The following is a 24118-nucleotide window of genomic DNA, read 5'->3' as shown; positions in this document are numbered from 1 at the left end:
TGATTCTTTTGCCTTTTGAACTGGAATGGTGCTTGGAATCTGTTCTTATTCCTTTTTTTTCTTTTTTTGTTTCTAGGTTTTATGATACAGTGCCAGAATGTCTGCAACTCTTCAACTTATCTTGTAGTCCTTGACTTATGACCACAATTGACATCCAACATTTCCATTGCTAAGCAAGACAGTTGTTAAGAGAATTTTGCCCTGTTTTATGACCTTTCTTGCCACAGTTGGTCAAGTGAATCGCTGCAGTTATAACATGGTTGTTAAGTGAATCTGGCTTCCCCATTGACTTTGCTTCTCAGGAGGTCTTCCTGCCCAAATCAAGATTATCCTTGAAGGCAACTGAGCTGGGCATACTGTGCTGTATTGAAGCATCCACCTCCTCACTCCTTCAGACCTTAGAACTACTCTACATTTAGGCATTTATAATGATACCTCCATTATAAAATATTGTTTTTACAAGGTTTTTTAATATTTTAATTTCCAGTTAATATTTTAATATTAACTATGCTCAATGAGGGGGGTACGATCGCTCAGGGATTAAAAAGACACTGAACTTGTCGGTTGGAAAGCTGACAGCCTGGGGTGGGATTCAGCCGGTTCGCACCACTTCGGCAGAACGGGTAGCTGATTTTTTGTCACCCAGGCCCAGAATGGACTTCCGGAAGCAGCATCCACACAGAGAACCAGTTGTTCACATATTTGAATCCCACCACTGCCGAGCGCCACACAATGGGGTGAGTTCCCGTTACTTGCCCCAGGTCCTGCCCACCTAGCAGTTTGAAAGCAAGCAAATGCAAGTAGATAAATAGGTACCACTTCAATAGGAAGGTAAGCGCCTTCTGTGTTCCTTTGGCATACAGCCATGCTGGCCACATGACCACAGAAAATGTCATACTGAGCCGAGATGAGCACTGCACCCTTGAGTCAGACACGGCTGGGCAGTGGAAACCTTTGCAGTTTCTTTTATGCACAATGATGTAAGTTGTTTCATTCAATTCCTAAGTTTTTGTTATGCAACTCAGAAATTACGGTTGTTTTGGACATTGATGTAGTTTTATTCCCCGTTTTATCTCAGTTTTCTAAAAGGTGGTTTTAAAAAGTTTGGTACGTTTCCTTGGGTAACCTTTGCAGGCAGAGAAAAAGATTGTCCTCCAATTCTGCCAATTCTCCCCTTGTTAAGAAAAATCTTCCTCCTTGTTCAATGTAACATCTCTGAAAGGAGGCATTGTTTGCTTTGCCCTGATTGCTTTTGACCCACATTCATCTGCAGTTTCTTTTCTCCTCTTGTTTCCTCCTTCCAGCCTCTCTCTCTTACGGGGAGGAGACAATGCGAAGAAGTATCTGTCAAGGAGTGGCCATGAGGCAGGGAGTTTACCTGGACAGGTGGATGCTGACTCACTTTCCTTTTCCTCTAGCTACTCAGTTTGACTCTGAATCTCAGCCGATGCTGGTTGCGTGCAGCACTCAAGACCATGTGGGATTCAAGAAATGGGAGCCTTTCTTATGATCATTATCCCGAGGCCAGGCCGGAGCACCCCCCTTCTGCCCTCTGCAACCCTCAGCTCAAACCGGCTGTTTCAGGAGTGTCCCTCCTTAAATACACTCCACCGTGGCAGGTCTTCTGTGCAGCTCTGGGGTCCAAGTTGCAGGTAAGAGGATGGAGACCAAAGTGTGGCTATCAGCACATTCCTCCAAAGTTTGTTCGTTTGCTTATATCCCGTCTTTTTTATTTTTACAAATAACTCAGGACGGCAAACATTCAGCACAACTTCCTCTTCCTATTTTTCCCACAACAGTAACCCTGTGAAGAGTGTTAGGCTGAGGGAGAGTGACTGGATCAAAGTCACCCAACTCTGGCTTTCATGGCTAAATCAGGATTTGAACTCACAATCTCCTGCGTTCTAGCCTATATATATATGTTCTGTGGGTGGAGGTGTGCTCTGATTGGGTGGGGGATTAGGTGTGTTCTGATTGGGTGGGAATGTGTTTTGAATGGTGGGTGTGTTCTGATTGGGTGGGGGGGTGTTTTGAGTGGATGGGCTGGTCTCAGCTGCCAGCCTTAGACCTGAGCTGGTGAGTTGTGCTGCTTTTGTTCGGCTTCGTGTTTGTGGTGGTGCCATGTTTTTATAGTGGGTGTCAGTTTGCTTATTGTGTGGTTTGGAGGGGTTTAAAGTGGCTGATGTTGCAGCTGTAGTTAGGTTTCTGTTTTGTGGTTGTGCGTCGTTATCATTGTGGGTTCGGATTTGCTTTTTGAATGGTTGTGTGGTGGTGATGTCATGTGATGTTATCATGAGTTTGGGTCTGGTATCATTCTTGGTGGTTGGGACTCGTCTGTCAATCAAGGCGGGTTTCCAAATGGCTGGTAGGCGAGAAGTAATCCCCCACCCAATCAGAGCACACCTCCACCCACAGAACACACCCCCTCTGGCAGTTTAAAAAAGAGGAACAAACAGCCACTACCACATGCTTCTCCCAGAAGAAGGAAGCTGAAGCCACCAGCCTGAGGATGACGGATGGGATTCCGTCGAAACGTTGCTCTTACACCTTCAACTCTACGTGGGGAAAAACCCGAATGACCAAAGATCCATATATATATATATATATATACTGTATATATATATATATATGTGTGTGTGTGTGTGTGTACATGTGTGTACACACACACATATATATACACACATACATACATATACATATGCATACACACACACACAAACACACACATATATCCCTAACTTCATTTAATTTTGATCAAATTTAAATTTAGATTAGATTGCATCATTGCTGATATGGTCCACCTCTTTGTCCAGGCCATGCCCACTTTGGGGGGATGCTATTCTGTCCATTCTGAAAGAAACTCTGCCTCCCCCACCTTTATAAGACAGTCCCTGCTGCCTATCACGTTGCAGCCTTGGCATTGATGCCATCTTAGACCCCCGTGAGGTAGACTCTTCCTGCTTTCTGAGTTTTCTCTTCTTCCATGTTGGAGCCAGATTGAATGATAAATTGCTGTTCCTCATCCAGAATTCTCTAAAGTATTAAAGAGTAATAGTAGTTTCAAATAACAGCTGAAGGACTAGGTTTCAGTTCTTGGAACCTCCAATTTCAACCATTAAAGATAGTATCTACCCACCTATCTTCTGCCAACGCTTTTTCTGATTGGCTTTGATTTGTCCAAACTTAACAATCTTCTCCAACAATTCTTTCCACTCACTTTATGGTCCAAAATAGTTAGGCATTCCCTCGCTTCTTAGGGCTTATGGAGAACAGTTTGATTTTATTTCACTGAGCACTGACTAATTTGTCCTTCTTGCTGTTCAAATTTTCTTCATTCCTTTTCTTCAGCCTCACAATTCAAAGGTGCCAATGATACTTTGAGGATTCATAGTTCAAAGATGCCCACTCTATTTCTTTTGTTCTTTCTTGATCTCCAGCTTTTATAACTGTCCTTTCTCTTGAAAGGATCCCTGCTTTAAATTATTCTGATGACAACCTTTGTTGACATAAAAATATCCTTCTCTTTTACAATCTTGCCTACTTCTGTTATTGTCTTCCTCCTTAGGATTAATTTCCTCTTTGCTTCTTCAACATATTTTTGTCATTATCAATTCTTATTCCTTCTGCCTGCAAACAAAGAAATAAGCCCACTAAATATTTTCGTTCGCATTACTTTTTATATCTTAATATTCAGTGTTAACCCAGATTTCATTTCATGTTTTCTTTACTTTTAGCTAGCACAGTACCAGTAGCGTTATCTTCATATCTGAAACTGCTAACATTTCAGCCTGCATTTTGATACCAGCTTCCAATACAGGTAGTCCTCAACTTATGACCACAATTCTGTTGTTAAGGAAGGTTAAGTGAGGCGCGTCTGATTCTACGATCTTTTTTTGCCACAGTTTGTAATTGAATTTGTTACGTGAATCATGTTCTTAAGCAAACCTGGCTTACCCCATTGACTTGGCTTGTCAGAAACTGGCTGGAAGGTCAGAAATGGTGATCAAATCTCCCCAGGACATCGCAACTGTCATAAATACATGACAGTTGCCAAGCACCCAAATTTTGATCACGTGACCATGGGGATGCTGCAACCATTATAAATGGAAGGACAGCTCATAAGTCACCTTTTTCAGTGCCATTGTAACTTTAAATGGCCACCAAACAAATGGTGGTAAGTCGAGGACTATGCGTATAATATAATATATTGTCTGGAAGTTAAACAAATTTGAGGACCAGTTGCATCCTACTGCAGTTCTGTGCTGTATTGTAAAGCTTTCTAGCTCTCTAAATTCAGCTCTCACCGTGGCTTCTTGTTCGCTGTACAGGTCCCTCCAAAGAATAACCAGATGTTTTGGCCCACCTTGTAACCATCGTATATGCCCCATTTTAGTGAGATGTATACCATCAAAGGACTTACTCTAGTCATAGAAACCTCCTTCTTAAATTAACCGTGTGCGATTCCACCTCCCTTCTGTGATTACTTCTTGGTAAACCTCTATATGGCACAGCACTGGGTTACGTCAGGCAAATGCCTTCCCAGAACCAAAATGGCTTGTCTGGTCTGAACATCTTATGAAGGCTTGTTGAAGATTCTCATCTCTCAAGACAGCGTTTCTAAACCTTGGCAGCTTGAAGAGGTGTGGACTTCAACTCCCAGAATTCCCCAGCCAGGATTTCTTTTTATCCCCAGCCAGCAATTCTGGGAGTTAAAGTCCACGCCTCTTCAAGTTGCTAAGGTTGAGATCATTGCCTGAGAGAAGCAGGCAGTTTGGGGCAAATAACAGGCTTTGCCAGGAGCAGACCCCGCTCTTTGAAACGTGCTGTCTCTGGAAGCATCTCTTCTGGTGGGAAAAAGGGAGATGAGCCGGGCTGGCTGCCAAATTTTGAAAAGTAAATGCATTGCCTTTTGGTGCCACTCTGGCTGCCTGTCTTATGATGGTTATTCGTGCTTTGTTATTCACCACTCAAAGTCTGATCAGATTGGAGTGTTGGCAAAGATTATCCATAAATGTGTCTACCTTAGTTGCTGGAAGTGGATGCTGCATATTAAGTGTGTTTTTAAGAGAGAGCATGGATGTGTGAGCAATGCAATCATGAGAAGTAGTTGGTGTATCTCTTATGGGTTGTACTGAAACTGGGAGACCTCATCTGAAATCGGTCTTCAGCTATGGGAGTTGAGTTTTATCTTCAGGTGTTCATACAACATTTATCCCCAAACCTATTAAAGAATCTAGCAGCTGCATTCTCACATTGAACAATGGTAAAGGTAGTCCTCAACTTATGATCAGTTGTTTAGCCACTGACATTACAATGGATTCCCCAAAAAGTATTTACAACCTGGTTTCAAAGTTATGGCAGCTGACCCACCCAGACATCTCATCACATTTTGGGAGCTTGGCAACTGGCTCACCTTTGCAGCTGTTTGCATCATTCCATGGTCATGTGACCATGACTTTTAATAGTTTTTGGCAGTTTCTGGCATTTGCTTCCTGTTTCCAGCAAAAAAAATGCCCACAGGTATAATGGATTCACTTAATGTCTGCAATGTTCAGACACTGAACGACTGTGGTGTTTGCTTAATGGTGTCTGCAAAAAATGTGATAAGGCTGGGTCTGGTAACATGGTGACTCACTTAACAACCTCAATAACTTGCAGCCATAATTCTATACTCAAATTATGGTTGTAAGCCAAGGACTACCTATAGTGTATGTATAGTTATGAAAAACTGGCTAGTAAATGACTTGGTGTATATTATATGAACTGAGAAAAGGGGCTGATTTGTTATATCAGTACAGAGGCTTGGAGCCGATCATCTTTTGAGCTCAACCTACTCTACAAAATAGTCATGGGGATAAAACTGGAGGAGGGAATGCTTGAACCCCTGGAGGAAAGGCGGAATTGAATCTAATAGTGAATTAATTAATAAGCAAGCTTCAAGCACTGGATTCAAGCTATGTAAGCAAAAAAACAAAACAAAACAAAGAGAGCTGGCAGAAACTGCTGGAAGGATGGAAGAGCACCTCCTTGCATCTTCAACCATAAATGATCAAGAGCCAACATTGTACCTTCTGCCATCAGGCTTGTGGGATAGGAAGAGCTTTCAAGCCATTTGAATTTAGATATTTATTTGGATCTTAGTAGAATGCGGCAATCAATCAAAACCATGTTGAGATGTGCTTTATTGGTCTTCAGTTTCCTAAACTGAGTTAGCTAGCAACTTCTAACTGACCTTGGCTGGTCTTGAACACTAACCAAGATCAGGCATGGTTAGCACTTGCATCAGAAACCACTAAGACATCCCAAGACTGTAGGCTAGTCTGAGTAGTTGAAAAAGCATTCAGAGTTCACTGGAGTTGGGTGGCCAATAAATTTAAATACATACATAAATAGGCAGTATCACACTACTTCTATATTGCTCATGACATAGACATGCTCATAAACACACCAATTTACCTTTGCAGAAAATTAGAATATTCTGTATTTCTTTGATGCCTTCTAATTATGACCTGGATTTGCAATCCAGTTCTGGGAACTGAATCTTATACCCTCTTAGCACTAGAAGGCTTGCTTTAATTTCTGCCAAATGATTGTTTTGGCTTGATACAGTTTAAAGTTGGCTAATTCAGTTTATCAGGAATCAAAGAACAGCTCCCAGGATTTTGTAGGGCGATCTTAGCAACCCAGTTTCTATGGTTAATGCAACCTGGGACTCTTTAAATATATTGGGCTACATCTGATGCATCTTTTGGTTGGGATCATGGCCAAGAGATCTGGAGGACAAGAAGTTGGGGAGTTACCATCTCACAAAACTTTTGCAACAAAGCAGTAATATATTTTCTGTAGCAAGGTGGGGTGCGAGGCCTCGTCCGGTGGGAATTTTTAAAAAGTTCTTCAAGATTTGTTGAGCTACAAAAAAAAAAGAGAAAGCAATCTAGTTTCTATTGGGTCATAAAAATGCAACTGTCTCAAGGGTGGTGCCTGATGTTTTCACAGTAGCTGTGGACTTTGTTTTGAACCTGCCATTAAGATGAGATTTACAGGGTCACCTAGTGGCACCTAACAAGTTTTCCTTTGTCATGTAAAGAACTATTCTGGTAACTGAGCTGATACACACACCTATTCTTTCCTGGATTTGGACTACTTTGAGCCTGCAATGAATTACAGCAGGCTCTAAGAAAGAGGCTCCTGAATTTACAGGTAGTCCTTGATAAATGTATACAAATACCTCAGAGGATAAATGGGCTTATGGCACTCCTCCAGATGTTAAGAGCCTTGCCAGGGTAAATATAGCAAAAGTCCTGGTGGTACGGTGGTTAGAATGCAGTACAGGTAGTCCTCGTCTTACAACAGTTCATTTAGTGACTGTTCAAAGTTACAATGGCGGAGAAAAAAAGCGACTTAAGACTGTTTTCCACACTTGCGACCGTTGCAGCATCCCCAGGGTCATGTGATCAAAATTCAGCTGCTTGGCAACTGGCTCACATTTATGACGGTTGCAGTGTCCCAGGGTCATGTGATCACCTTTTGCGCCCTTCTGACAGGCAAAGTCAGTGGGGAAGCCAGAATCGCTTGACAACCATGTTGCTAAACTTTAACAACTGCAGTGATTCGCTTAACAACTGTGGCAAGAAAAGTTGCAAAATGGGCCAAAATTCACTTAACAAATGTTTCACTTGGCAAGAGAAATGGGTTCATTGGTGGTCGTGAGTTGAGGACTACCTGTATTGCAGGCTAACTCTGCCCAGTCTGACCAGTTCAAGGTTGACTTAGTCTTCCATCCTTCTGAGGACCCAGATTGTTGGCGGGGGGGGGGGGACGGCATTGCTATTGCTACTGCTATGGAGCAGCCCTATCGTCTTCAAACTTGGGAACTTTAAGACTTGTGGACTTCAACTCCCAGAATTCCTCAGCCAGCCCTTCCTGCGTGCCTGGCTGAGGAATTCTGGGAGTTGAAGTCCACAAGTCTTAAAGTTCCCAAGTTTGAAGACCCCTGCCATAGAATTTGATTGGTCTTTCTCCCTCGCTCCCATGGCTTAGGAAGTGAGGTACAGGTAGTCCTCAACGTGCGACCACAATAGGAACTGGAAAATTCATCGTTAAGCAGTATGGTTATAAAGTGAGGATCACGCAACTGCGCCCAATTTTATGACTGTTTTCCCTGAAGCTGTTAAGCGAATCACTGCAGTCATTAAGCAAGACATCTCATGACCATGATTTGCAATCTTCCCTGCTGGCTTTCCCATGTAGCTGTTGCCAGGTCCCTGAATTACAAAGAGGTGACTGTGTGGATGCTGAGGCTACTTGTAAGTGCCACTGCAGGTCCTACATAACGTTTTTTCAGCACCTTTGCAAATTTGAACAGTCATTCAACACATGGTTATATACAGGTAGTTCCTCAACTTACAACAGGGGTCTTTAAACTTGGCCCTTTTATGACTTGTGGACTTCAACTCCCAGAATTCCTCAGCCAGGCACACTGGCTGAGGAATTCTGGGAGTTGAAGTCCACAAGTCATAAAAGGGCTAAGTTTGAAGACCCCTGACTTACCACCACAATTGGGACCAGAATTTTTGTTGCTAAACAAGATGTTAAATGGATCACATGGCCATTAAGTGAATCTGGTTTACCCCATTGATTTTGCTTATCCCGAAGCCATTGGGACGGTCACAAACCCTAACCCTAACACTGTAACCATCATAAACACTATACATGCCGGGTTGTCAAACACCTGAATTTTGATCATATGACTGTGGTAATGCTGTGACAGTCACAAGTGTGAAGATCAGTTGTGAGTCACTTTGTCAGTGCTGTTGTAACTTTGAACAGTTGCTAAACGAATGGTTGTAAGTCAAGGGCAATTTGCAATGAGCTCCGCCATTTAACCAATCTCTTAAAACCCCAAGGCAAAGATATAACAATTAGTTAGCCATCCTAAAATATATTGGAGGGTGTTTCAGTCCCAAGTGGCTATGACTGAAATTCATCAACACAGACTTTAAAAGGGCACATGTAGGTTTATTAAATGATTTTTTTTTAAAAAAAAGTCTGTTTTCCGGGCTTCTTGAAATGACAATTGCAGAACAGTCTCCCAATAATAGACCATAGTTCAACAGCAGATCAAAACCAGCAGAAAACAGCCATAACAAATCCAGAAACGGAGCTGAAACTACAAGAGCTGTAAAGACTTTTCAAAATGCGAAAGGGTTAATTAAATCCCCACAAAAGTCTGATGAAACAGGACAGGACTTTGCACAGTGCTTTGAAAAAACACGTCACCTCTGGAATCCGCCAGGATTAAAATGAACCATCCTTACCTTTAATTTTGATACAGTCTCTACTCTGGCTTTACAAAAGTGGTTCTGTTTTTAGACAGAGATAATTTCTGAACAAATGCAGAACGTGACCTCAGATAATTAATTTCTGCCTTAAAGGCAGATTCAGGATAGGAATTTAGGGCTGTGGGGCAGTGGGAGGCTTGGGTAAAGCTGACTTTCCTCCTGAAGGGCCAGTAAGAATGCTTCCCTTCCCATAACAGGTGGAAGGTGAGGGAGGGGGGCACACTTTGTCCTGAAACTCATTGCATCTCTGCTACTTCAAGTTCTAGGAATTTGTTTCTGTGTGTGTATGTGTGAGTGTGTGTGGGTGAGATCCTGATGGAGAAAGCTTATCAGTGTGACACAGCCCACAGACTTGTAGTGTCTGCCCCTCCCATTCCTACTCTTGTTCAAAACTGCCAACACAGCTCAAACTTGCAAATACCTCTCGGATCAAATGCCCCCGAGCAGGCCTCCCACAGCAGGCAGGCATTCAAGTTGGGAAATGTTGGTCTGGACTCAGAAGGCTGGGACTGGCCAACAGCTTTGCTTCTGCCTTTGCTAGGCATGGATTTTGGTGGCTACCTGTGCAAATTCAGACATGGGTGTCTGGGATCCTGTGCAGGTGAGTCCTCGGGGGAACCTGGGACGGGTTTGCTCAAATATGGGATTGTATGGAGGAATTGAAAGGGCAAAGATAGGTTTCCGAGCCCAGTTTTGAACGTGGCTCCTGCTTCCAGAATCAGATGTGGACCTTAGAATGTGGTATCAGCCAGGTGTGTGAGAAAAATTGGGTGAGAAGGTGTTTGAGGGCGGACTTACCTAATTTCCTTTCTAAACTCAGATGGAATTTAATTATGGTTTGAAATTCACAGCTCTGCCTTGGACTATTAATAAAGATGATGGAAAATAATAGGAGTGAATACATATAGTATTTACAAAAAAAGGGCGAGCAAGGGATAATAATATAGAACTTGGTTTTAACAGGTGACTATCATGCAGAATTACATAGAGAATTGTATGTAGGAATTTGTGAGTTTGGCTAATACAATCTTTACACATATTAATGAAGATTGAGATAATGAGAGGAACTGAACATTTGCTTATTCCTAGTAGCAAGGTAGATTTGTATTCCTAAAAACTTTGGATGTCCTTTTATTTGACTTTCTGGAAGTCAAACTGTACAGGAAAAACTGGGAGATATATTAAGTGTCCCTCCATGAGCGAGATGGGCAGTTTAAAAAAAGTGATACGGGGATATAGATAGATAGAGGATAGATTAGATAGATAGATAGATATGAAGAGAGAGAGAGAGAGAGAGAGGGAGGGAGAATTAACTCTACAGTCAGAATCACAAGAGTTAGAAAGGGTCATTTACGCCACAGTCCAACCTTTGCTTAGCTCAGGTATCCGAATCCAAGCACTGAGAGATGGCTGCCTAGCTGAGTGTTTTTCAATCTTGGCAATTTTAAGATGTGTGGACTTCACATTGCCAAGGTGGGGAAAAAAACACGGATCTAATCCCTGAGCAAACACCTCCAATGACAAGGAGTCCACCACCTCTGTGAATGTTGAAATATGCAACTGCTTTTATGTGTTACACATTAAAAAACAGTTGACGTTTTTCACTGTACTCTGTGAACACCTATGATATAACTTAAATTCACTAGTTCTGTCTAGCAAAAGAAAACAAGCGTTCTTTAGAGCTTTTTTCAAGTTGATTCACGGGTGTCAAACTCAATTTCATTGAGGGCCGCATCAGCATTGCGGTTGCCCTCAGGGGGCCGGGTGGGTGTGGACTGGGTGGGCGTGGCCTACTGGGTAGGCGTGGCTAAAGTGCGTATGGCCTACTGGGTGGGCATGGCCAGCTGTACATCATTGGCATCAAGGGTGCCTATGGGGGCCTGGGCAGGAGTGGGACAGATCTGAGGGTCTCTGGGCCAGGGCCAAGGCAGTGGGGGCTGTTCCCTCACTGTTTCCAGGATGGCTTCGCGGGCCACATGAAACCACTTCGCGGGCCGGATCTGGCCCCCGGGCCTTCTGTTTGACATGTCTGTTTTAATTCCTAAGCAAAATGCCAGAAAGAAAGTTGAAACCAAGCAAATAAGTAGGGAAACTAGCAAGATTTATATAGAGGTCTCTGCTGGAATCATTCAGAGTGTCCCAAACTATTTGTCCCAACATCCTTTTTCCAGCAGGAATCAACCAGCAGCAGCCTCTGGGAAACTCAGTAGCAGAATATGGAGACAGGAGTTCTTCATCCCAGATTCTCTAATTTGGTGATAGACTGCCTCTGCATCTGGAGGCTATCATGATTAAGCCATTAATAGAACAATCTTCAATTTGTTTTTGAAATAATTTAAGGTGATGCTTTTTACCTTCTGGTAGAAATGTATTTCATAGGTGCGATGTAAAGGTAGAGTAGTGGAATATATTGCTTCTGAACTTGGAGGCACCAGTGTTGACCACTTCAGATGGGAGCTGCTGATGGTCAAAGTGGATCCATCAATAACAGAATAACAGAATTGGAAGGGACCTTGGAGGTCTTCTAGTCCAACCCCCTGCTCAGGCAGGAAACCCTATACCATTTCAGACAAATGGCTGTCCAGGCTCTTCTTAAAAACCTCCAGTGTTGGAGCATTCACTGTTTCTGGAGGCAGGTTGTTCCACTGGTTAGTTGTTCTGTCAGGATGTTTCTCCTTAGTTCCAGGTTGCTTCTCTCCTTGATTAGTTTCCATGAGTTGCTTCTTGTGCTGCCTTCAGGTGCTTTGGAGAATAGCTTGACTGTGGCAGCCTCTCAAGTCTACTTTCCATTTTCCAACATGCCAAGACACAAGGCAGATAAGCAATGGGTCTTCCGTTTTTCTTTTCTTCAACATCTGGTTTTCCAAGCTAGACACCCACTTTGCCATCATCCTGGGTAATACAAGCTGTGCTGACATATAACAAGTCAACAGTGAGCCTCAAATTATTCAGGACAGGACTCCAAATGAATTGCTAATGTGCTTCAAGTAAGAGATAAGTAGCTTTCTTTGGATGACCCAGCAAGATAGTCTTTGTTCTTATTACGCTAATTTGCTGAAACTTGAAGATGAAAAGGAAAAATCTTTTATTTTTACATGGTGGGGATACATTCTTGGGAAGAGTTCAGCCTGGCTCCTACATTCTTTTTTCCTGATGTAAAATGCCCCCCCCCACAATCCCTTTCCTCCAAAAGTAGAGCCTGTAAACTTGGAGACCAGTTGTTGGAGTCAAAGATCAGCGGATGGGGGAGCATTTAATCTTGAGGAATAGTCCTTGGCTTATAACCATTCACTTAGTGACCAAAGTTATAACAGCATTGAAACAAATGACTTACACCTTGTCCTTGCACTTAACAACTATTAAGCAGCATCCTCATGGTCATGTGATCAAAATTCAGGCGCATGGCAATTGGCAATTGGGGTTTATTCACGATGGTTGCAGCATCCTGTTGTCATGTGATCCTTTGTGACCATCCCAATGACTTTCAACAAGCACCGTCAATGGGGGAAGTCCGATTCGCTTAGCAACCACGTGATCCACTTAACAAGTGCAGTGATTTGCTTAACAACTATGGCAAAAAAAGGTCATACAATTGGGCAGGTGTCACTTGACCGCCTTGCTTAGCAATTCTGACCCCAGTTGTGGTGATACGTTGTGGTTGTAGCTACCTATACTGAAAAGGGGGTGTTGGACAAGAGGGATGACAAGTTAGAGGTCTTTAAATTTCTGGATTATGTAGTTCAGGCATTGATAAGCAGGTATGGGAAGTTTACTTTAAAACATGGAAGCACCAGGTTTCATTCCAGCCTGATTAAGGAGGCACTTTACTTATCAGCTACAGAGCCAATGATTTTGAGATGTCTTCTCAATTTTTTACTACCTCTCCTACCTGGGCAGTGAGGAATTAAAATCAAATGCATAGGTATAGTATAGATGGTACCTTGCTCAATAGTAGTAACTGTGAGAGGGATCTTGGAGTCTTAGTAGACAATCACTTCAATATGAGCCAGCAGTGTGCTGCAGCTGCCAAAAAAGCCAACACAGTGCTAGGCTGCATTAACAGAGGGATAGAATCAAGATCAAGTGAAGTACTAATACCACTTTACAATGCTTTGGTAAGGCCACACCTGGAATACTGCATCCAGTTTTGGTCACCACGATGTAAAAAAGATGTCGAGACTCTAGAAAGGGTACAGAGAAGAGCAACAAAGATGATTAGGGGGCTGGAGGCTAAAACATATAGGGAACGGTTGCTGGAATTGGGTATGTGTAGTTTAATGAAGAGAAGGGTGAGGGGTGACATGATAGCAGTGTTCCAATATCTCAGGGGCTACCACAAAGAAGAGGGAGTCAAGCTATTCTCCAAAGCACCTGAAAGCAGGACAAGAAGCAATGGATGGAAACTAGTCAAGGAGAGAAGCAACCTAGAACTAAGGAGAAACTTCCTGACAGTTAGAACAATTAACCAGTGGAAGGAACAACCTGCCTCCAGAGGTGGTGAATGCTCCAACACTGGAGGTTTTTAAGAAGAGACTGGACAGCCATTTGCCTGAAATGGTATAAGGTTTCCTGCCTGAGCAGGGGGTTGGACTAGATGACCTCCAAGGTCCCTTCCAACTTTATTATTATTATTATTATTATTATTATTATTATTATTATTATTATTATTATTATTATTATTATTATTATTATTATTATTATGGAAGTATCTATTATGGGGGAAAAGTCACAGGGCAGTGGGGAGTTTCTAGCTCCCATCCACCCAGACTGTGCTATCCTGTTTGTTCTGAATTTTCTCAGCAACACCAAACTCAAATAGCAGCTTGAGCAAAGTGAAGGGGGAGGGGGCATATTTTACATTGATACCAGCTTATAGCTAATGCCTGACTGGCATTTCTGCAATAGCAAGAACCCTCTTTGGGTGGACTTTTGACTCCCAGGCACGATAAGCTGAAGAGAGGTCATAAACATCTATCTTGGGTATGGCCAAAGGTCAGAACAGACTGCCTGTGGAATGAGTACAACTTGAGGAATTTGACAAAAAGGAAAAAAAAATACCTGGGGACAGTGGGGCTGGGCCGAGGGTGTGGACTGAAATTCCTGAGTTGCTTCTTCAGCTTTACCTTGTGGGGGAGGACATGGAACGAAATCTCCTCCCCGCTCTCCGAAAAGCCAAGAAATAGCTGCTTGCAAACTTATCTAAGTGGAATTAATTAATTCAAAGGACATTTTAATATACAGGGATGTGGGAGGTGGCAAGGTCTTGGCATCGTAAGTAAGGAAGTGTGTCAAAGGGGCATTCTTTCATCTACCAAAAAAAAAATAGGCATAAAACAAGAAGAAAACAGGTAGCAGAGCAATTTTTGGCACCTTTCTTCAAAGCAAATGAGAGTTTTGTTCTGTTGGTTTGGGTAGCTTTTTTTGTTTGTTTGTAAAAAAAATATATATTTTTAAGGGGTTTAAACACCATTGCACCCAACAACAGTGAAGGAATAGAATAAATATTAGCAAAAATTAGTGGGGAGAATGCAGAGAAGAGAGTTGTAAGATCAGCCTTTCAGTGCCCATAAATCAGGTGTGGCATACCTGTCGCCCTTCTCATGTGGCTGAACTATAAATAGTGGGGTCCTTGGTGCTCTCTGAACTTGGTGGTTTTCTTGCAAATGTTTCATTACCAAACTAGGTAACATCATCAGCACCAATGATCCCATAATAGTTTTTCTATCTGATTTCTATCTGAACTATAAATCCAGCATCCCTCATTATTTATGATAGTGTGAGTTATAATTCAGCAACATCTGAATCCTGTTCTCTGATTAGTGCTTAGCTGCATTAGCCTACTGCACCACTGGAACACCTTTTAAGAACTGTCATGCTAATTCAAAGCAAGTTCGTCTAGTTGTCGTGTATATCGTAACAGTAGGAGGGATATTTCTAGGAAGCCCACAATCAGGCGCGTGAAAGCCACAATTCCTTCACCTATTATGTATCTGCCATATTTGCAGATAGACTGTTTATGCACACAGAGAATCTGACAAAAATAAGTGTTCCTCTGGCTGAAATCAAAAGAGCCATCTGGCTCACCTTGTTTCTGCAAAGCTTAGAGGGAGGGGGCATAAATGCAAACGAGATTCTTCCATTCTTGTCCGTACCTACCAGATTCAAGCTGATTGGCACTGTAGAAGTGGGTCCTTACAAAGCTTGGCTGCTCAAAAATGTTTCCTTTTAATTTTCATCAGCCGTGGTTTCATATCTTGTACCTGGGCTAAGATGTAATGGGGTTTATCTAGACTTGGGCCTATGACTGGATTGGGGTGGGCAATCTTTAGCTCTCTTGTAGTCATCAACCCATTTTTATTATGTTTGGACCCTCACCAGTGTTCTATGATCCCATTTTTAGGGCCAGAGGAAGAGGTGAAAAGATCAAGCAAAAATAGGCCTATTAAATCTCAGCTTGATTCCATCCACTTTTTAACCTCCTTCCATCAGAAACCTGCCTCCTAGAACTGTTTAAACATTTCAGTCCTGTTCCCTTGGTTTGTGGCTTAGCATGTATGAATCCAGCGACAGCACCTCTGTAATGTATTGGGCTTTGTCTTGTTAAGGGAACATCACGTGGGTTAATTGCTGGTAGGTTGTTTAAGCAGGGAAGCTGGCTAACGGCTCCCAGCTCCTCAGACAACCCGTCTCCAGCGCCGCCATTGGCTGCCTCTAGGGCGGCAATAGGTTGCTTTAAACCTATTGGCCGCCGCCTAGAGGCCAGGGTATAAATTGCTGCATTAGCAGCCTTGTTTCCCAGTTCAGTTCCTGCAAGCAATAAACAATGATCTTTGCTGAACTCACTCGCCTCCTCACTCGCCTCGTCATTGAAGCAACGAACCCAGTATCTAACAACCTCGTTAAAAAAAAGGGGGGGGGTTAAACCAATCCAGAGTTCCTGCGCCATCTCCGTTTCCCTGCACAGTGGAGATTCTCAAGTGATTTCTTTAGCACAGAAGCCTCGGAGCTGAGCATTCGAGGAAAAGAAACAAGGCGGCATTAGATACCAAACACCTGGGAGCGCACAATAGATGTGATTCCCACTGCGAGGTGAGAATTAAACAAGGCCAACTTGTTCTCCTGGGGAGAGAACCTGTGACTCAGATAACGGCAGTCTATTGCGCTTTGTTCTCCCCACCCCACATCCTCCTGAAATATCTCTCTGCTCCCTGGGGGTGCAAAGGAAGGCATCTGGCTTGAAGCCTGAACAAACCAAGCTATTTGGGGAGGGGGGGGGCAGCAGCCAAAATATACCTTCTGGGCATCCAATTCCCCTTCCCCACACCACAGTTAAACTAGTCGCCCCTCTGTTGTCATTACGGGATTGTTCATACAACAGGCATCATCTTCAGCATCTGCAGGTAATGTATAAAAAAATAGGATTGGGTTGGGTTTCAAGACATCTCCTGGCAGCCCTAGGGATGTGATAAATATGAGTGAGACCTGAGGAGGTTGGTCCTGAACCCAGAAATTTGGCAGAGGGTTTAGGGCTTCAATCCAGACAAGGGGTTAGGGGCAAGTGAACACTGTTCCAAATGAAGTTTTCGACTGCGTTGACGTGTCATATTTAATCCTGAGCCTCTCAGTGGAGCTTACGAAGTCTCCAGAGGCCATCTTGGAAATGAAAAGATATCAGTGCTGATATCAGCGCTACCCGAGCTTGCCTCCCAACTTGTTGCGTTAAGGTTTCCAAAATCAGCTTGAATTACACCTTGTGTGGGGATGGAAGAGAAAATCTTAGTTCACCATTTTAATACACATTTTATTTTCAGGTTGATGCAAGAATTTACAGCAATCTGAGTTTTGCAGTATAGTCCTTTTTTTTAGATAACAAGATATGATGATGATGATGATGTTGGAAGGGACCTTAGAGGTCATCTAGTCCAACCCCCCCTGCTCACACAGGAAACCCTATACTATTTGAGATAAATGGCTGTCCACTTTCTTCTTAAAAACCTCCGGTGTTGGAGCATTCACAGCTTTTGGAGGCAGGTTGTTCCACTGGTTACTTGTTCTAACTGTCAGGAAGTTTCTCCTTAGTTCTAGGTTGCTTCTCTCCTTGCGTAGTTTCCATCCGTTGCTTCTTGTCTTGCTTTCAGGTGCTTTGGAGAATAGCTTGACTCCCTCTTCTTTGTGGCAGCCCAAAATATAACCGAAGAAAATGGCACAACTACATGTTAATGAAAAACTCTGGGAAACATGCTTACTTGCAAAAGCTTTAAGATTGCAAAAATGAAAAATGGAAAGAAGACGAAATTTGACAGCCCTCCAACTTGGAGCTGGACTGTTTCTTCTTTTCTGGTCTAATTTTTCTTATCCTGGAAAGACATTTGATCCCATTTCTAAAACCAGAATTACTCGCTCAACTGCGCCGTGGGTGCTGAAATGCTGTCCAGAGGGAACCTATCTGGGTTTGGTTTCCTTTGAAAGAAGGGTTCCAAGAAAACAGTAGGGTGTTTTTTGTATTTTGTGTATTTAGGGTTTTTTTTTTCCTTTTCTTTCACAAATGTACAACTTAATTTAAACAGAGAGAAACAGCACGACACAGATATAAATGACATAATCTGAACTGGGGGAGGAAAGGGACCATTTAATAAAGACATTTGATAAAGACATACCCAAAGGAAGGGACTAGGGGTCACATGACAGCAGTCTTCCAATATTTGAGAGGCTGTTAACAAAGAAGAAGGGGACAACCTGTTCTCCAAAGCACAAGAGGCAGGACAAAAAGCAATGGATGGAAACTAATCAAGGAGAGAAGCAACCTAGAACTAAGGAGAAATTTCCTGACAGTGAGAACAATAAATCAGTGGAACGGCTACACTGGAGGATCTTAAAAAGAGCCTATTTGTCTGAAATAGTACAGAGTCTCCTGCTGGAGCAGGGGGTTGGACTAGACCAGGGGTAGGCAACCTCGGCTCTTTTATGACTCGTGGACTTCAACTCCCAGAATTCCTGAGCCAGCAGAGTTGAAGTCCATGAGTCATAAAAGAGCCGAGGTTGCCTAGCCCTGGACTAGAGGACCTTCAAGGTCACTTCCAACTCTGTTATTCTGTAAAGCCAGATTGTCAAACTCTTTTGTTAAACAAGGGTATCCACAATTGTCCTCACAAGGTGAAATTTGACTAGTGCAGCATAGAATGGTAACACTGCACTTCAAAATTCGCATATTGCAGTGTATGCCTCCCAGCATACACAAAGGGACAGCACAGCAGGAGGCTGATGGTGCAGATCAGCAGAGGGGTTGGACAGCTCCGGGCGATAACTGCTCACTCAGGATAAGCCTAATGACTTAAGCTGTTGACAGCCCCAGGCATGGTCAGCCTGGTGGGAAGCCAGGATCTACACCCATTGTCACCTGCACTGGCAGGAAGCCCAGGTTTGAACTGATTGGATGCCATCCACCTGGGCAGGTATAAATAGACGCCAGGCTTCCCTGTTTCCCCAGTTCGTTCTGTTCAGAATAAACTCATCTCTACCCCAGCTCTGTGTCCGTCTCTATGTGAAGCACGCGACTTTACACATATGCTTCAGATTTGTGTTTTTAACAGCTTCATCCTATGGCTGTCTCCTGTTTTGCAGGTACAAGAAAACTCTTGGCTTCTTTTCATAGGAGCAGCTAGAAGGCGTGTGTCACTTGTCCTACATTTGGAGTGAATAACTATTTCTAGTGCAAAGCTGTACGTTCAGTACAAAAACCAATTTGTGTGGTAGCTAAAGGCACCAAGCTAAAAACCAAGCAACTGTGAGTTTTAGTCCTGATTTAGACAGCCAGTCACCTGAGTGAGCCTGGGCCAGTCCTTCTCCCTCAAACCAAGAACCAGTTTGATGTACAGATGAAGGTACTGGACTAGAAACAGTGAATCTGAGATCTAATCTTGTTTTGGGCATCAAGTCAATTGGGTGTCTTAGGGATGGTGACTTTTTCTCAGCCCTAAGAAGAAGCAAACAATGTCAAGCCACTTCTGAAAAATGTGGCCAAGAAAACTGCAGGAGACTTGCCCCGGTGCTTACCAGGAGTCAAGACTGATTCAAAGGCGGGGGGGGGGGGGAAGTGTATACGTATTACTGAAACTTATTTGGTTAGTTTAAGCCCAGTTTTCCACCCCCTTCGATCTAGATTCCTTTGTTGTTGTTAAAGAATGAAAAATGAAACCAGCAGATTTCTTCTTGCTGAAATCATCCATTGTTCGAGCGTCTTTACCCAGTTGCTGAATATCCAAGACTGAGGAATGGAGTTTAATTGAATGTTGCACGATCTTTGGGTTTAAAGTGCAGGTAGTCCTTGACTTACAACAGTTCTTTTACTGACCATTCGAAGTTACAACAGCACTGGAAAAAAATGACATATGATCATTTTTCACACTTTCAACAGTTGAAGCATCCCCATGAATCAAAATTCAGATGCTTGGCAACTGGTTTATATTTATGATGGCTGCGGTGTCCTGGGGTTATATGATCAATTTTTGCGACCTTCTGATGAACAAAGTCAATGGGGAAGCCACATTCATTTAATAACCAGGTTATTAACAGTTGCAATGATTCACTTAACAACTGTGGCGAAAAGGTCATAAAATGGGGCAAAACTCACTTAACAAATGTCTCAATTAGCAACATAAATTTTGGGCTCAATTGCGGTCGTACGTCGAGGACTACCTGTATACCATTTTGTTACTGTGAAACAGTTTAGCACCCACACTTTTTGTTGCTTTGCCCTTCATGCTTACAAAACTAATCGTGTCACAATGCCAAAAACCTCCATTCTGGTTACACAATCTTTAAAAATAAGCTTGGGTTCTGCTAATAGTGGATTGTGTAAAAATAAATGTTTGTTTTTGTGGTTTTGGTTTTTGCTCTCACCTGTTCAACATAAATTGAAACTCTTGATTCATCCAGTAGAGGGTAATAGTTACTCATCTTTTATCACAGGGTAGACAGCTTGGCTGGGCCACGCATTCTGGGATATTGTTGTCTTAGGTTTAAAGTTTTGTAGAATTTTGTCCAAAACAGACATCATCTTAGGTCTCGATTTTAGTGGCAGATACCTCTTCACCCCCGTAACAAATCAACACATGTAAAGAAAGAATGTGCACCTTGAGCAAGGAGTGACAAATTGCAGTTTCTTTTTTTTTTAGAACATGATTATGCTTATGCAGGTAAAATAGGAGCCCTGTCAACATTTTGTCCAGCCTTGCCTGCACAAGTACAGAACAAGACTGCGGAGTTGAAGGTCCCTGGGACATTGGGATAATAATGGGATAGGCATTATTCAAGGTCTCAGGATATAGAACAAAGATGATAATGAGTTTGAAACTAAATTGTACCATGAAGATTGTGGGAACTAGGTATGTTTAACCTAACAAACAGAGGGACCAGGGGTGACATGACATGTTGTTGTTAGCTGCGAAGTCGTGTCCGACCCATCGCGACCCTATGGACAACATTCCTCCAGGCCTTCCTGTCCTCTACCATCTTCTGGAGTCCATTTAAGCTCGCGCCTACTGCTTCAGTGACTCCATCCAGCCACCTCATTCTCTGTCGTCCCCTTCTTCTATTGCCCTCGATCTTTCCCAGCATTAGGCTCTTCTCCAGTGAGTCCTTCCTTCTCATTAGGTGGCCAAAGTACTTGAGTTTTAGCTTCAGAATCTGGCCTTCTAAAGAGCAGTCAGGATTGATCTCCTCTAGGACTGACCGGTTTGATCGCCTTGCAGTCCAAGGGACTCGCAGGAGTCTTCTCCAGCACCACAGTTCAAAGGCCTCAATTCTTTGGCGCTCAGCCTTTCTTATGGTCCAACTTTCACTGCCATACATTGCAACTGGGAAGACCATAGCCTTGACTATACGCACTTTTGTTGACAGGGTGATGTCTCTGCTTTTTAGTGTGCTGTCTAGATTTGCCATGGCTTTCCTCCCCAGGAGCAAGCGTCTTTTAATTTCTTGGCTACAGTCCCCGTCTGCAGTGATCTTGGAGCCCAGGAAAATAAAATCTGTCACTACCTCCATTTCTTCCCCATCTATTTGCCAGGAATTGAGAGGGCCAGATGCCATGATCTTGGTTTTCTTAATGTTAAGTTTCAACCCAAGTTTTGCACTCTCCTTCTTCACCTGCAACAAGAGGCTCTTTAGTTCTTCTTCACTTTCTGCCATTAGAGTGGTATCATCTGCGTATCTTAGGTTGTTGATATTTCTTCCGGCAATCTTAATTCCAAATTTTGATTCATCTAGCCCTGCCTTTCTCATGATGTGCTCTGCATATAAGTTAAATAGGCAGGGCGACAGTATACAGCCTTGCCGGACTCCTTTCCCAATTTTGAACCAATCAGTGGTTCCGTGTCCAGTTCTCACTGTTGCTTCTTGACCCGCATATAGGTTTCTCAAGAGACAAATAAGATGGTCTGGTACTCCCATCTCTTTAAGAACTTGCCACAGTTTGTTGTGATCCACACAATCAGACATGACATAGTCTTCCAGTATTTGAGGGGCTGTCATGAAGAACAGCGAGTTGACTATTCTCCGAAGCACCTGAGGGCAGGACAAGAAGTAACAGATGGAAACTTATCAAGGAGATCCCAGTCTAGAACTAAAGGAAAATTTCCTGACAGTGAGAACAATTAATTAGTGGAACGGCTTTCCTCCAGAAATTGTGGGTGCTCCATCACAAAACGCTTTAAAGAAGAGATTGGCAGCCATTTGTCCAGAATGGTATAGGGCAGGGGTCTTCAAACTTGGCCCTTTTATGACTTGTGGACTTCAACTCCCAGAATTCCTCAGCCAGCATGCCAAGTTTGAAGACCCCTCGCATAGGGTTTCCTGCTAGAGACTTTCCAATCCTGTTACTCTATTGTGCTTTTCTACTGTATGTTGTTTTATTTCTTGCCCAACTCTTAACCCATTAGCTTTATTCATACAAATAATTTCTCATTGTAGGGTAGTGATGGTAGCATGTCAAAAATTCAGAAAATGGTTAACCTGACTCTGCTGGCATGGCACCTCCCCTCAACAAAAGGGAAACAATTCTCTACTTATTCATTTGGGTTTTTTTTAAAAAATACAGTCCAATCATGTGTGATGTTATGTATTATATAAGAAAATGTCAGATAATTGCAAAAATGAAATAGAAGTAAAAATCATTTTTGGAGACTCTGGAGACCACATGAGGGCACGGCCCTCTTGTCTGACTTCTGGAGAGTCCAGAGTCTGCATGAGATCACACTCCATTATCACAGCCTACACAGCCTCTGAACATTACACATGAAAGGGGGTGTTTTTGAAAATAGTTGTGTTGGGCGTTGGTGAATTTATTTATTTATTTATTTATTTATTTGTTTGTTTGTTTGTTTTTATAAACCGCCCTTCTCCCGAGGGACTCGGGGCGGTGTACAGAATAAGGTAGGTATACAGATTGAACAATAGTGAAAAAACAATAGGAAAAAACAAACTGGGACCCCAATTAGAGCTATCAGGCCAGGCCGGACTGCTGGAACAGGTAAGTTTTTAAGTTGCGCCGGAAGGTGCGGAGGTCGGGGGCCATCCGGATTTCGGTTGGCAAGCTGTTCCAGAGGGCTGGCGCACCCACTGAGAATGCCCTCCCCCTGGAGGCCACCAGCCGACATTCCTTGAGCGGTGGCACCCTGAGGAGGCCCTCTCTGTGGGAGCGCACAGGACGGTGGGGTGTTGACATTGGCAGAAGGTGCTCCCGTAGGTAGTCCGGACCCATGCCATGTAGGGCTTTGTATGTCATTGTTAGCACCTTGAACTTCACACGGAAGGCAACTGGAAGCCAGTGCAGCGCACGGAGGAGAGGTGTGATATGGGAGTATCGGGAGGCTCCCAAGAGTGTCCGTGCCGCTGCACTTTGCACCAGTTGAAGCTTCCGAGTGGATCTCAAGGGCAGCCCCATGTAGAGAGCGTTACAGTAGTCTAGGCGAGAGGTCACAAGGGCATGGGTGACTGTACGTAAGGCATCCAGGTCTATTGTAGATGCTCAGGGTACCACAATGTTTGGGAATCCCTGTGTTTCCCTTCCCTTTGAAGAAATCTGTGGTGTTTCTACTTTTTCTGGTCACCAAGAAGATGAAGAATCACAAAAGACCATTTGTTCGTAGCTCTGGATGTCCAAAGTGGCATTAGAAGTTAGAGTTCCTACTTAACTATAAAATCTTTCTTAGATTTGCCTTTTTCCTTTACTCCATGGAGTTACTATAAGAACCATTCCATTCTGATGAATTGGTCAAAACCCTTTGGTGGAAAGGAACAAGAAGGCTTAAAAAAAGTAATGTGAGGATTCCTTAATAAGCCTAAACCTACTTTCCTGCAGCAGATCTATAAGAAATTCTTCCAAAGGGCCTTTGGAACCAATTAGGAAAGCATTGTAAGACATGTTTAAATTTTGCTCCGGTTCGAAATTAATGATAAATGCCGGTTATGTTGTAATTATTATTATATTATTATACTGTGGAATTTTCTTCTTTTATAAACCACTGACAATCATGGGGTCTAAAAAGTTAATAAATATATATAAAAATAAGCCTGTTCTAAAGAACTGCTAGATATCTTGCTTCATTTCCTTGGTCAGGAAGGAAAGGAGAATTGGTTTCTCTGTTGTCACAGCACTTTCATCCATCCCAGAGTGCTGGCAAGCAGGCAGGCAGGCAGGCATATCTTCCTTCCAGGAATTGTGAATGGGCAGTATGTAATTTCTGAGAATGGTGAAAGAAGTTTTAACATGTAAGATACCT

At 43.0% G+C, this 24118-nt stretch overlaps 1 protein-coding gene across 2 annotated transcripts in view; it reads left to right on the top strand.

The window, feature by feature from the left end:
- Positions 1-9775: 9775 nt before the first annotated feature.
- Positions 9776-24118, top strand: part of MISP (mitotic spindle positioning) — a 31761-nt gene continuing 17418 nt past the window's right edge. Inside the window, exon 1 of one of the 2 annotated variants that reach the window (XM_081313426.1) lies at positions 9776-9942. In XM_081313426.1, coding sequence (XP_081169552.1) covers positions 9919-9942 — 24 coding nt within the window. In that variant the 5' untranslated portion in view covers positions 9776-9918. Of the gene's footprint in view, positions 9943-16733; positions 16742-24118 lie in introns of those variants that run through there. The other variant, XM_081313427.1, reaches the window with a different exon arrangement.

This window comes from Vipera berus (genome assembly GCF_964194415.1).
Source record: "Vipera berus genome assembly, chromosome: 1".
NCBI lineage: Eukaryota > Metazoa > Chordata > Lepidosauria > Squamata > Viperidae > Vipera > Vipera berus.
This window is presented reverse-complemented; position numbering and strand designations above follow the sequence as displayed.